The 13650-nt window shown below is 41.7% G+C and overlaps 1 protein-coding gene across 1 annotated transcript; it reads left to right on the top strand.

The window, feature by feature from the left end:
* The first annotated feature begins 1608 nt into the window (after positions 1–1608).
* Positions 1609–5530, top strand: LOC307123367 (polymeric immunoglobulin receptor-like). The gene is made up of 8 exons (XM_079811893.1): positions 1609–1721; positions 1841–2155; positions 2399–2704; positions 2800–3126; positions 3567–3725; positions 4179–4283; positions 4491–4543; positions 4627–5530. Exons 1-8 carry the CDS (start codon positions 1682–1684, stop codon positions 4777–4779), a joined length of 1458 nt encoding a protein of 485 aa, XP_079668019.1. The 5' UTR covers positions 1609–1681; the 3' UTR covers positions 4780–5530.
* The last annotated feature ends 8120 nt before the right edge of the window (positions 5531–13650 follow it).

Below are 13650 nucleotides of genomic sequence, written 5' to 3' on the forward strand. Positions count from 1 at the left end.
GAAATTGGGGGCTCGCCCGGGATAAATTTCTGTTATGGGCCCAATTGGTCTAGAGGAGGATCGTAAATAGCATAGCTTGGCCCAACAACAGAACCTTATGGCTCTGGACGTAACAGAGACAAAGAGAGATTCACCATGCTGAAATACACATGGTCACTCGCCAAGCAGGATTACAGCTATTTGCATGCCGACATCTAAAAACAAACAATGTAATCTCGTTGTCGACTCTCTCAGATCGCTTCTTTGCTAATTCATACTGCATGATTGTGTAACGTACTGCTCCGATACAAACAGCTTGAGGATCCAAACGCAGCTTTATTTAAAGGATAATCCACAATCGTAGTCAGAGAAAAGGCAAAAGGTCATACACAGGTAGGCAGTCCAGTCAGGCAAACAGAACAAGGGACAGAGGCAAAAGGGTAATCCGGGACACAGGTAAGAATTCCAACGAAAGCAAGAGACATGAAACCAGGGATAACACTCAGAAATGCAGTGTGAGACAAAACAAGACAATGCAGTGAATGACTGAGATAAACAGGCTTATATAGGGTGAAGTGAACAGGGAAATGAGACACATGTGTAAACAGTGAGTGCTAATGAGTCGGGGCAAAGGATTCTGGGTAATGTAGTCTATGAAGGAGTGACAGTCCGGGGTGGAGTGCCATCTTTTGGTAATCACAGGCATTCACACTGGTGAATTGTGACAGATTGTCACTTGCGTGAAAGAGCACCTTTTTGGCTCTGATTTCGCAAAACCTGTCTGCGAGTGAAAATCAGGGCTAAAATCGTGCAGTGTTAACTCAACATAATGTGGTCAGTTATTCAGCACATGACGTTTCTGAAGTGTAATTTGATGTCAAACAGAAGATCATCAGGATAGACTGTGAGTGTTTTTCTCGTGTCGTGATGAATCTCAGTCACATGATCGGCCGCTGTCCGTGGAGCTGAACATTAGAAGGAGCCGCTTGACTATCAAGACTTTTATCATCCAGTTTCTTCTTTCACTCCTTCATTTGTTCATGGTTTCCAGAAGGTTTTATCTGATGTGTCTCTGTGGAGACCGGATGGAGTAAAAGAACAATTCAAACAAATACAGATGGTGAGTTTTATGAACGTGATTTCACTTATATGAATGAAATGAATGAAAAATGTGAACTCAAACTGGAAGATGTGAATGATGTCTAAATTAAGCATTATTTGTCTCCATGAACATGATGTTTGGACAATTAACACAAGTTGAATCTTTAACATGTTAAGATGTTAAAAGATGTTACAATTGCTGGAAGTACTCACTGCAGTCACATGACGTCCAGCTCCTCCTCTCTGGATGTCTAAAGGGGTGGAGGGATAGAGTTGTGGGTAGGGTTAGGGTGTGGTTGGATATTCTAGCTTCACCCATTAGGCCCAAATTACATGGACGTCTAGTGAGGAGGAGCTAGACATAAGCTCCATCCATTTGCTCTGCAGTGAGCAGCTTCTGCTTACCTCTTTATTAACATCTCTCTCTCTCTCTCTCTCTCTCTCTCTCTCAAAGGAAGTGGGCGTCTCTGTCACATTCAGCACTTCATGTTAAACATGTAACCAGGAAAGAAACACTCAAAGCTCATCTGAACACACATCGAGAGCTTCAGAAGAACTGAATCTACTGACAACAGAGAAGATCATTTAATAAGAGAGAAGAATGAAGATCATCTGGACTTTCACTCTGCTGATGATTCCTGGTAAGAATCTGAACTCAGAGTAAATCACTAACAACAGCATAGACTTGATGAGATATTTGAAGGTTAATTTCAGTCTTATAAATATGTTAGTCTTGTATTAAGATGCTGGTTTGTTGTAGGTGTCGTGAGCTTCAGTGTGACGGGATATTCAGGAGGCGGAGTCACGATCACATGCAGATATGATGAAGGATATGAAGCATATATAAAGTATTTTTGTAAAGGACAGTGGTCAGTGTGCAAAGACCAAATCAAGACTAATGAGAAAAATAAATGGGTTCGTTCTGGAAGATTCTCTCTGTATGACGACACAAGTTCAGCAGTCTTCACTGTGACCATCAGAGATCTGAGTCAAGAGGATTCTGACACGTACTACTGTGCAACTGAAAGAGTTGGAAAAGATCCCCACACTGAAGTGAATGTGAAGGTTAAAACAGGTGAGTAACTGAGAGCCTCAAACCCATGACGATCTCCACAACATCACGATACTCAACACTGACTGTAATTACTGCTGTTCACACGTCTAACTCATAACAGACGCATCAATAACCTTTTTATCTCCTGATGTAACATTTACACTCATAATCTGGACCTGCATTCATAAATGTTGCAGCAAAATTAGCAGATATGTGCTTATATTGAGAACTAAATGACAAATGATCTGGGTTTGTGTTGAACAGGTCAAAGAATCAGAAGTGTGACGGGATATTCAGGAGGAAACGTCATTATAAACTACAAATATGAGATGAAACTCAAGAACCATGAGAAATATGTCTGTAAAACTGCATCAGGTCAATGTTTTCCTGTAATAAACACTACCAGAGCAGCAGAACAGAAACACAGCGTTCATGATGACAGATCTGCAGGTCTCTTACGTGTGTTTATCAGAGAGCTGAATGAGAACGACTCTGGAGAATATAAGATTACAGTCAAAGTCTCTGAAGACTACAGTGTCTTCTCTGAGTTTAATCTGGACATTAAGAAGGGTGAGCCGCTTTCAGTCACTCATGCATTATTTGACAGAATCATGAATATATCTGCTCATTGTAACATCGCTGCACTTTATTTGGATGTCAAACAGATGATTGTTGTGTGAAGAGCATCAGTCTATCAGCTGCTGCAGGAGGATCTGTGAACATCAGCTGCAAATACCCACAATCCCACAGGAGTGATGTGAAGTTTCTCTGCTGGAGATCTGGAGCTGATCTCTGTGCTAAAGAGACGTCTGTGAAGGAGAGCAGAAGATGGAGGAGTGAGGGAAAGATCCAGCTGTATGATGACAGAGAAGAGCAGCTCCTGACGGGAAGCATCAGTCATGTGACTGAACAAGATTCAGAATACTGGTGTGGAGTTCAGTCTGATCAAGGACACAAGAGCTTCATCACACGAGTGCTGATCACCGTTACAGGTACAGAGGATTTTATCACTGATATTAAACCATAATGCCATTAAAAATAATTAATTTGTATTACAGTGTTTGGCATTGCAGCATTAGTGTGGTAATTTGAACACAGTTTTACAGTTTTTAACTATAGTACAGGTGTGGTCATCTGGATGCAATAGAAGTGCAGGTTTTTAGTACATCTGTGAGTCCTTTTACCACACTTGTACTATAGTTAACTGCAGTTAATAGAGCTCATCAGTCACACTGACATGTAGTGTTTTATTCAGTGTGAAACCACAGGCTTCAGTTCTGGGAACTCAAACTGTGTGTGTCAGCAAACATGAATTATGGGTAGTGAATGTGTGAAAGACATCAGTAACAAGCATCTGTACCATGAGAAACGTGATGTCAAGTTCTGTGTGTATCATTTAACAATTATTTTTGTATATATACAAAATTCCCAGAAACTACACCATCATCAACACCATCCTCAACATCATCACCATCATCCTCATCCTCATCATCATCATCATCATCATCATCATCTTCATCATCATCATCCTCATCATCCTCATCTTCATCAGTTAAATCTCCAGCACTCACATCTGCGTCTCCTGTAACAGGTACAAACACACTCTGAAACTCAAACACACTCATTTGTGTCTCTGGTGTTTTCAGGCTCTTCTCCGACTGTCATTGTTGGTTTTGGGTTTTGTGTCATGTTTATGTTTCATGTCTTTTATTATGAAGTTTACTCAGTCATGTTTCTTGTCATGTGATTCCCTTTCCATCATGTCTTACGTGTCATGTTCTTATTGGTTGTGTAAGTCATGTGTTTCTCAGTCCTGTCTTCTCATTGGTTCTGTGTTGATTGTTCACAGGTGTTTGGTCTTGTTTTGTTTGGTCCTCATGTTTCCATTGTCTCTTGTCGAGTATTGTCTCTGTACCGTTGTCTGTGAGTCGCTGTCTATGCTCGTTCAAGTTTGGTTCATGTTCTGTGTCAGGTCAGGTCTTTGTTTCATTTGTATTTAGTTCACGTTTGTTAATAAACTGCACTTGGGTTCCATCTTCAACAGTGAACTACATTACACTGACGGTCAGTGTGTCTGTGGTTCTGCTTCTGATCATCACTGGACTCGTGTTACTGACCGTGATTCTCTGCAGGAGGCGTCAGTCTCACAGTAAAACTCATTCTTTCATTTTTACCTTCTTTAAAAGCTCTTTTTAAACAAACTGATACATTCACATTTGTATAGATGTTTCTGTTTCCCCTTTTTCATAAAACAACCTTTGTTGCCTCCTGCTGGCCACAACTAAAGATGAGCAAAACAGAGAAATATGAATATGTGAAGAGATTTAACAAACATTAATGTTCTTGTCTTGGACAGACGCTGATTCCTCCTCCTATAGATCTCACGTGACACCAGCAAACAATGAAACCGTGAGTACAATTACTATTACTAAAAGTTTATTATTAAATATTTCTCCTATTATTGAATATATGAATGTTCTGTCTCTCCTCAGGTTTCTCACAATGATTGTAATTATGAGGATATTACAGACACTCACAGCCAATTACCCACAAACCTCTCTGTTTCTTCAGACAATATTTATGCTAATCCTCAATTATCTACAAACCTCTCTGATTCTTCAGACAATATTTACGCTAATGTTTAACAGCACAAAACTTCACGTCACTTCATCATCATCATCATCTTCATCATCATCATCATCATCATCATCTTCATCATCATCATCATCATCATCATCATCATCATCATCATCATCATGTACTGAATGACACAGATGGTCCTGATGATGTTCATCTTTAATAACGATCAGGATCAGAGTCATTATATGCAGTTATGAGTCAGTGATTACAGCAAATACATGTTAGCGATCGACCGTTTTCAGATTGTCATTTGCTCAGTACACACAACCATTTGTAGCGTCTGGACTGGATCACGATGAGTCGATTCTGCTCTCAGCTTCAGAAAGCTTTTAGCCTTTTTGACTTTTGCAATCAAATTAATGTCCTGGCACAAAGGAGTCTGAGTTAAATTGCCTCTGTTGTCACTTTTGTGGCTTGAACGACGCTAAGCAGCAACACCGTTAGAGTCTGTTGATAGTTCAAATAGATTCCAATCTCTCTCCCTATCAACACATTCCCCCATCCCCACTGGGGCAGAGTGGCCTGGACATTGAGGACTCAACCCAATACACATAGCACAGACATGTTCCTCATTTTCCTCATAATTACACAATTCCAGAATGTAAATGATATATCCTTGTGTGTACGCATGTTCCCTATGTTATACTCTACTAGTCATGATGTGTGAGTAATGTTTAGGTCATTTTAAATGCTTGTATTAATGTGTAAAGAATGTATCTGCTTTTATATCATCCAGATATACCTTGTTTGATATCTAAATGTTCCTCTCTCTTTTTCTTAATCATCGCTGCACAGTATGTGATTATGAGATATATCATATTAGGTTTACCGCCCTTTGAGAAAAACTGTACCAATTCTGACACCATCATAAATTAGGCACATGGAGTCGTCAAGTCCACACATATGATTGGTCATTTAAAAAAAGATGGGCGTATGTTAATGAGCCTTAAAGGACAATGACACAAGCACAACTTTGCTCAGTCAAGTTGGTTGGTTCATTTTGAAGTTTGGCTCTCCGCGACTCAGTCCCTCTCCATCTCAGCGCTCTCTCCATCTCAGTCCCTCTCCATCTCAGCGCTCTCTCCATCTCAGCGCTCTCCATCTCAGCACTCTCCATCTCAGTGCTTTCTCCATCTCAGTGCTTTCTCCATCTCAGCGCTCTCTCCATCTCAGCGCTCTCTCCATCTCAGCGCTCTCCATCTCAGCGCTCTCTCCATCTCAGCGCTCTCTCCATCTCAGCGCTCTCTCCATCTCAGCGCTCTCTCCATCTCGGCGCTCTCTCCATCTCAGCGCTCTCTCCATCTCAGCGCTCTCTCCATCTCAGCGCTCTCCATCTCAGCGCTCTCTCCATCTCAGCGCTCTCTCCATCTCAGCGCTCTCCATCTCAGCGCTCTCCATCTCAGCGCTCTCCATCTCAGCGCTCTCTCCATCTCAGCGCTCTCCATCTCAGCGCTCTCTCCATCTCAGCGTTCTCTCGATCTCAGCGCTCTCTCCATCTCAGTGCTCTCTCCATCTCAGCGCTCTCTCGATCTCAGCGCTCTCTCCATCTCAGCGCTCTCTCCATCTCAGCGCTCTCCATCTCAGCGCTCTCTCCATCTCAGCGCTCTCTCCATCTCGGCGCTCTCTCCATCTCAGCGCTCTCTCCATCTCAGCGCTCTCTCCATCTCAGCGCTCTCTCCATCTCAGCGCTCTCTCCATCTCAGCGCTCTCTCCATCTCAGCGCTCTCTCCATCTCAGCGCTCTCTCCATCTCGGCGCTCTCTCCATCTCAGCGCTCTCTCGATCTCAGCGCTCTCTCCATCTCAGCGCTCTCTCCATCTCAGCGCTCTCTCCATCTCAGCACTCTCTCCATCTCAGCGCTCTCTCCATCTCGGCGCTCTCTCCATCTCAGCGCTCTCCATCTCAGCGCTCTCCATCTCAGCGCTCTCTCCATCTCAGCGCTCTCTCCATCTCAGCGCTCTCCATCTCAGCGCTCTCTCCATCTCAGCGCTCTCTCCATCTCAGCGCTCTCCATCTCAGCGCTCTCCATCTCAGCGCTCTCTCCATCTCAGCGCTCTCTCCATCTCAGCGCTCTCCATCTCAGCGCTCTCTCCATCTCAGCGCTCTCCATCTCAGCGCTCTCCATCTCAGCGCTCTCTCCATCTCAGCGCTCTCTCCATCTCAGCACTCTCCATCTCAGCGCTCTCTCCATCTCAGCACTCTCTCCATCTCAGCACTCTCCATCTCAGTGTTCTCTCCATCTCAGCGCTCTCTCCATCTCAGCACTCTCTCCATCTCGGCGCTCTCTCCATCTCAGCGCTCTCTCCATCTCAGCGCTCTCTCCATCTCAGCACTCTCTCCATCTCAGCGCTCTCTCCATCTCAGCGCTCTCTCCATCTCAGCGCTCTCTCCATCTCAGCGCTCTCTCCATCTCGGCGCTCTCTCCATCTCAGCACTCTCTCCATCTCAGCGCTCTCTCCATCTCAGCACTCTCTCCATCTCAGCGCTCTCTCTCCATCTCAGCGCTCTCTCCATCTCAGCGCTCTCTCTCCATCTCAGCGCTCTCTCCATCTCAGCGCTCTCTCTCCATCTCAGCGCTCTCTCCATCTCAGCGCTCTCTCCATCTCAGCGCTCTCTCCATCTCAGCACTCTCTCCATCTCAGCACTCTCTCCATCTCAGCACTCTCTCCATCTCGGCGCGCTCTCCATCTCGGCGCTCTCTCCATCTCGGCGCTCTCTCCATCTCGGCGCTCTCTCCATCTCGGCGCTCTCTCCATCTCAGCGCTCTCTCCATCTCAGCGCTCTCTCCATCTCGGCGCTCTCATGCAGTTTCAAATGCAGCTCTTGAAGGTCAGTTATTCAGCGTTATAACTCATCTATGAAGTGTAGTTTGATGTCGATGAGGACAGACTGTGAGTGTGTGTGTGTGTGTGTGTGTGTGTGTGTGTGTCGTGATGAATCTCAGTCAGGTGATCAGCCGCTGTCCGTGGTGCTGAACATCATCTGAACACTAGAGGGAGCCTCAAACTCATGACCATCTCCACAACATCACAACACTAAAGGTGTTTCTCAACCGGAGGACACTAGCCTACAAGCCCCAGAAGGACTGGACTAGGAAGGATGAAAACTTCCGTTCGAGAAACACCCTAAAATGCATTCAAATAAATGATGAAATAAATGTAACTCACTGCTTTTGACTCACTCCACTACTCTATTGACCCGTAGATAAAACAACTAATGGAAATGAATCTAATTATTTTTGCCCAGTCCAATTTTGCTCTGCAAACATCAATGACAGCTTTAACTTGTCCATGCATGTAACCAAAGTAAAAGTGGGAAAATCCATTACAGTGTGCATTAAATGATTTCCCGCTTTGTTCTGAATCATTATTTGCCCAAACTTGTTTGAACATCATATTTAAATCAATATAAAATCCTGAGAGTTTCAAGATGCTCAGAAGCACAAGTTGACAGTTTGTGTATTTTTGTGTGAAACATGTCAGATGGTTATATCATTTGTGAAAGACATCAGCATCTGTGAGAAAAGGGAAGTGAAGTGCACTATATGGACAGAAGTATTGGGACACGCCCCTTAATTATTGAATTCAGGTGTTTCTATCAGACCCATTGGCACAGGTGTATAGAATCAATCACCTAAACATGCCGTCTGCATTTACAGAGATCAATGAATTCAAGTGTGGTACTGTGATAGGATGCCACCTTTGCAACAAATCAGTTTGTGAAATGTCATCCCTGCTAGATATTCCACAGTCAGCTGTAAGAAATATTCATTGGATTAGGTTTAGGAACAGCAGCAACTCAGACACGAAGCAGAAGACCAAGAAAAGTCACAGAGTTCTGAGGTGCATGGTGCGTAAAATCACCAACACTCTGCTGATTCCACAGCTGAAGAGCTCCAAACTTCCACTGGCATTAATACCAATGTTGAAAAACATTAGCAGTTGTGTACTTTTAAATAAAACGTTTTTGGGAATAAAAATTATCATTAGGCCTATTATCGCTATAAATAACACCCATCACCATCCAGATGGACTACACATAGTTTTATTAATATAATTGATTCATTATACAGTCGGAATGGTAAAAAGAGAGGAAAACATACAACCATTTTGCTTTATCAAACAGTAACCATGACATCTTGTCTAAGATGATTATTTGAGAGTAAAATAACCTGTTGTAAACAGGCCCAGATTAAGAACATGTAGGGCCCTGGGGCTACGGCAAACCCAACAACTTTTGAGCATGCAACTGCCTTAAAGGGATAGTTCACCCAAAAATAAAAATTAGCCCATAATTTACTCACTCTCAAGTCATCCTAGGTGTATATGACATTCTTCTTTCAGACTAATAAAATCGGAGTTATATTACAAAAGTCCTGGCTAATCCAAGCATTAGAATTGGATTTATAGATGCTCTGTTTTTGAAGTCCATAAAAAGTGCATCTGTCCGTCAAATAACTGCTCCACGCAGCTCTGGGGTGTTAATAAAGGCCTTCTGAAGTCAATGGACGTGTTTGTGTAAGTTTAAATATGGATATTTTTCTTACACAAACGCATCGATTCGCTTCAGAAGGGCTTTATTATGTCTCAGCAACATTTTCCCAATTAGCAAATGCTCTCTGAGCTACGTCTTGCCGACGGAACTTTGTGCATCGGGTCGACATCGGCCCGACTTACGTGTGCTATCTGGGGAGGGTGAAAATGATCTATACACTGTTGAAGAGATTAATGCTTTCCTAGATAAGACTAAAGGAAAAGCTGGGGTTGACGTTGATTATTTCCCTGACACTGAAAAATGTGTTACTTCTGTGATGAAAGTAAGAAAAACAAGTAGTTATGAGGAACTCTCACAACAAAAGAGGTTCCGTCTTAAAAAAAAAACATTTAACTGGTATTAGACAGTGTAGGTGTAAAGAAAAAGAGTATACAAGAAATAACCAGGAGGGCCTAGTGGAGAAAGTGTGTGCTTGGTTGTCTAATTGGACATGGTTGCTACCCCAGCTATCCTACAGGGGGAGGGTACTGGTTTGTAATAATTTGGTTGCAGCTTTTTTATGCCACAAAATGGCAATACTTGAGCCTCCTGATGAGCTGAGAGAAATCTAGAATCAACTAGTGGAGTTTTTCTGGTTGGGACATCACTGGCTGAAGGCGGTGGTGCTGTATCTGCCTATACAGGAAGGCCAGGGACTGATTGATGTAGCATCAAGAATAAAGGCCTTCAGAATGCAGACGACACAGAGACTGCTCTACAAAGAGGATGTGAGCTGGGCTGGAGTTGCTTGTGCCCTCCCGAGGAGAGCAGGAAACATGGGTCTAGATCGTCATCTTTTCCTCATGGATATTAATAAACTGGATATTTCTGGACATAGCTCTTTTAACAGATCAATTTTAAAATCATGGACACTGTTTGAGTTTTCACTGAATGTAAATGAGACACAGAGATTATGGCTGAAAGAAGAACTGCTACTTTTTAATCTTGAATTGGATTTGGACATTTCTTAATCAGATACTTTCAGAAAAGCCATGTGGAAATCAAATATAATAAAGATTGGCAACCCATTCTCACTCCCAAGGCGTCAAAATCCGAAGCATGGTCAAGAGCCTTCCGCATCACAATGAAGACGCTTATGGCCCATCCCATCCCTAAACCTACCCATGTGTGTGTTATATGATATAAAACACAGGATATAACAGGCAGATACGACTGCAGCACAATTTATTCAAAAAGTACAAATATTCCAAGTGTTCTCAGGCCAAGCGATTGATTTGTGTGAAGGAAATCCACAAAAGCGACCAGCGTCTCAATCCACCGAAGATCATGAACACATTAAATTTCAAAAATTGCCGCCCGTTACGTCAGTTTTCATAGTGAAATTGCATTGGCTCTCGTATGTCTTGTGACCAATTGCGTCATTACGTCAGTTTTCATAGTGAAATTGCATTGGCTCTCGTATGTCTTGTGACCAATTGCGTCATTACGTCAGCTTTGATTGTAAAATGGCATTAGCTCTCGTGTGTCTTGTGACCGATCGCGTCATGCTAAAGAGTTGTGTGTTCACGGAGCGCCGGGATCATCATCTAAGCAATTAAAACATTAAGATCAACTCTGTTCTTCACATGAAGACATCGTGTGACTTCAGAAGACTTGGAATGCAACATGAGTTAATAGTTTTATACTGTTTTTGGTCAGTTTTTGCAATAAATACCTGTGACTGTATTTGTGTTTGCCTGTTACGTGTTTTATATTGTTTAGAAGTGGGTAGGTTTAGGGAAGGAGTTGGGTTAGTTGCTCCAAAATATAAAAGTAGCCTATAAATATTAATAAAACATTAATAAAATCATGTCTGCTTTTACAAATGCAAAGAATAAAATGCGTCTTGATCTGACGCATTGGGTAAAGAACTGAAATTAATGGAGTACCCAGCATGTCGATATAGTGACGGCTAGGGGTGCCTTTGCGTCTTCATTGTGAAGATGCTAAACTTTTGCTTCAGATTTTGACGTCTTGGGAGTGAGAACGGGTTGAAATTGGACATCTATTGGAAACAAAAGGATGGATAGCTACGGAAAACTTTGCTTTAAAACTGGGAAATTTTCACAGAAAGTGTTGAATCTCTGCCACAGGACTATAGACTGGCACTGGACTCTTGATGAGGAGGTGGTTAAATGTGTGTTTCCAGAGTGTCTCGGCTGAGACTGGAATATGGCAAGAAAAGGAAGAGAGCCTGCTATCTTTTAAGACACTTCAGTTGTTTTTGTTTTGTGATGCTGGAAATAAAGCCATGTATACTCTGTGTGTTAAAACATGGCACTTGGAAAAACTAGAGAGTGTCAAATAATCCAAATGACTGGATATGTTCAGGCTAGGCGCTTCCCCTAAAGGCAGCTGGAGATCCTTGCTCAAACCACCGCTTGAGAAAAGGTCTGGAGATCTTCAGTGGAGAATTGTACATGGATTTATAGCTACAAACAGATACAGAGCACACCTTGATCCACAGGTGGGGAGGGGTTGCCCTTTATGTGGAGAACAGGAAACCATTTTTAAAGTGTGAATGGCTTCAGCCACTTTTTCATAGTTTTGCTCAAGTTTTTACACCAGTTTTATTAATCTATGACCCAAATTATAGTAGAAATAGGAGGGATGTTCATGTTTTAATATTTTTTTATTTGGGAAATCAAAACTGGCCATATGGCTTTCATGGAAAAATATTTTGAGAGGTGATGAATCAACTGATGTAGTGGCTATTTTAAATGGTTTACTAAAATCACGGATCAAAATAGAATTTACTTACTATGACTGGTCAATGACATGGAAATGTTTAAATACAAATGGGGAGTAAAATCAATGCATTTGTGATGCTGGTGATGATGGCGTGTTGCAAATGTATGTTTAACTGCATTTGAAAAGGAGGCTGCATTTCCCTCATGTCAAGGTTAACATAGAGTTTTCTGTAGTATTTTTTGCTAAACTAAATGTATCCATGAATACAGACCCGCCAACCTTGGAAATGTTTATGAGTACCATCAGTGTGACGTGACGGGACACAGGCTTTGACGGAAGGGATTTCTGTCTCAAATCTAGTTATTTCTAGGGGTTGAATCTGTAACAGCCCCAAAAAGTGTTTTTCTCCTCTACGTGACATCGACAGTCTGCAAGATACACACAAACACACGCATATCTTCATAACTCTAGTTATTTAAATTCAAAAATTTCACTTGCACTGCACTGGGCTATATTATAATATAATGTGGTAACGCTTTAGATTACGGCCCGGAAAGTACAGCCTAAGTAAAGAGAATTTACAGCATCATTTTCGGTAATTATAGTGTAACTATAAAGTAAGTACGTGTAGGTATAAGGGAACAATATGTAATATTGGGGAAATAAAGGGGTAACTATCAGGAAAATTAACAAATTATTTATACTGTAAGTATTTTTTAATTAAGGGGTAATTATCAGTGTAGTTACAGGGTAAGTATGAATCAACGGGCTGTAAATTAAAGTGGTGTTTGTTCCCCTCTTGTTTCGTGTAGTTACAGGGTAAGTACAATAAACAACACAATATTACATATTGTTGCTACACGTACTTACTTTATAGTTACACTATAATTACTGAAAAATATGCTGTAAATTCTCTTTACTTACGCAGTACTTTCCGGGCCGTAATCTAAAGCGTTACCTAAAATGTCAACATTTTTAATACACTTGATAAAAATCATTAATATTGCATTTTATAATGTGTGCTTATACAATCTGCACTGTAAAACCTTGCTGTAAAAAACAGCCAAATTCTGACAGTAACACTATTTTCCATTAAAACAGTAATATACCGTAGAAAACAATGCATTCTGTGTAATATTTGTCGTTTTTGAGAAAATAGCCTACAGGAATATACTCTGAGTTAACAGTGCTCAAAGTCAACACTCAGAGGCTGTGTCCCAAATCACACCCCATACCCTCATTCACTATCCCCTACACTAGTTCACTAATACTGTCCACTTGACAGAGTGAATGAACATGATCACCTGACAAACAGAATCACTGAAGGACAGAGAAACACGAGAACTACAACTGACTTCAGCCACACTGAGTGTAGAACCAGTTTACAAACCAGTTTGACATTATTTCTTTCATACGTGTACAGAAGTTCATGCTGGTGTTGTTTTATTGAAAATAATAAAGTTTGTAGTGTTTGCTTTATTTATTGCTCTTGACTCTTTAACATTAGTTTTGCTGTGGCTGCCGTGGCAGTGTGTTTATAAAGAATGTTTGTTACGGCAAGAACAAGCCAAGAGGAAGTTGATCCCTCAAGCTGTTCCAAAACAAGAATTTCTTTCTCCTGCTCAACACAAAATAAAATATTGGAGAATGTTG

This window comes from Gobio gobio, assembly GCF_949357685.1.
Source record: "Gobio gobio genome assembly, chromosome: 3".
NCBI classification, from domain to species: domain Eukaryota; kingdom Metazoa; phylum Chordata; class Actinopteri; order Cypriniformes; family Gobionidae; genus Gobio; species Gobio gobio.

Excerpts from the sequence above, each read along its gene's own strand:
- LOC307123367 (XM_079811893.1), top strand. The coding sequence starts at position 1,682 with ATGAAGATCATCTGGACTTTCACTCTGCTGATGATTCCTG. Across the intron at positions 2,705-2,799 it reads TAATCTGGACATTAAGAAGG|ATGATTGTTGTGTGAAGAGC; the intron begins GTGAGCCGCTTT and ends GATGTCAAACAG. Across the intron at positions 4,284-4,490 it reads CAGGAGGCGTCAGTCTCACA|ACGCTGATTCCTCCTCCTAT; the intron begins GTAAAACTCATT and ends TGTCTTGGACAG.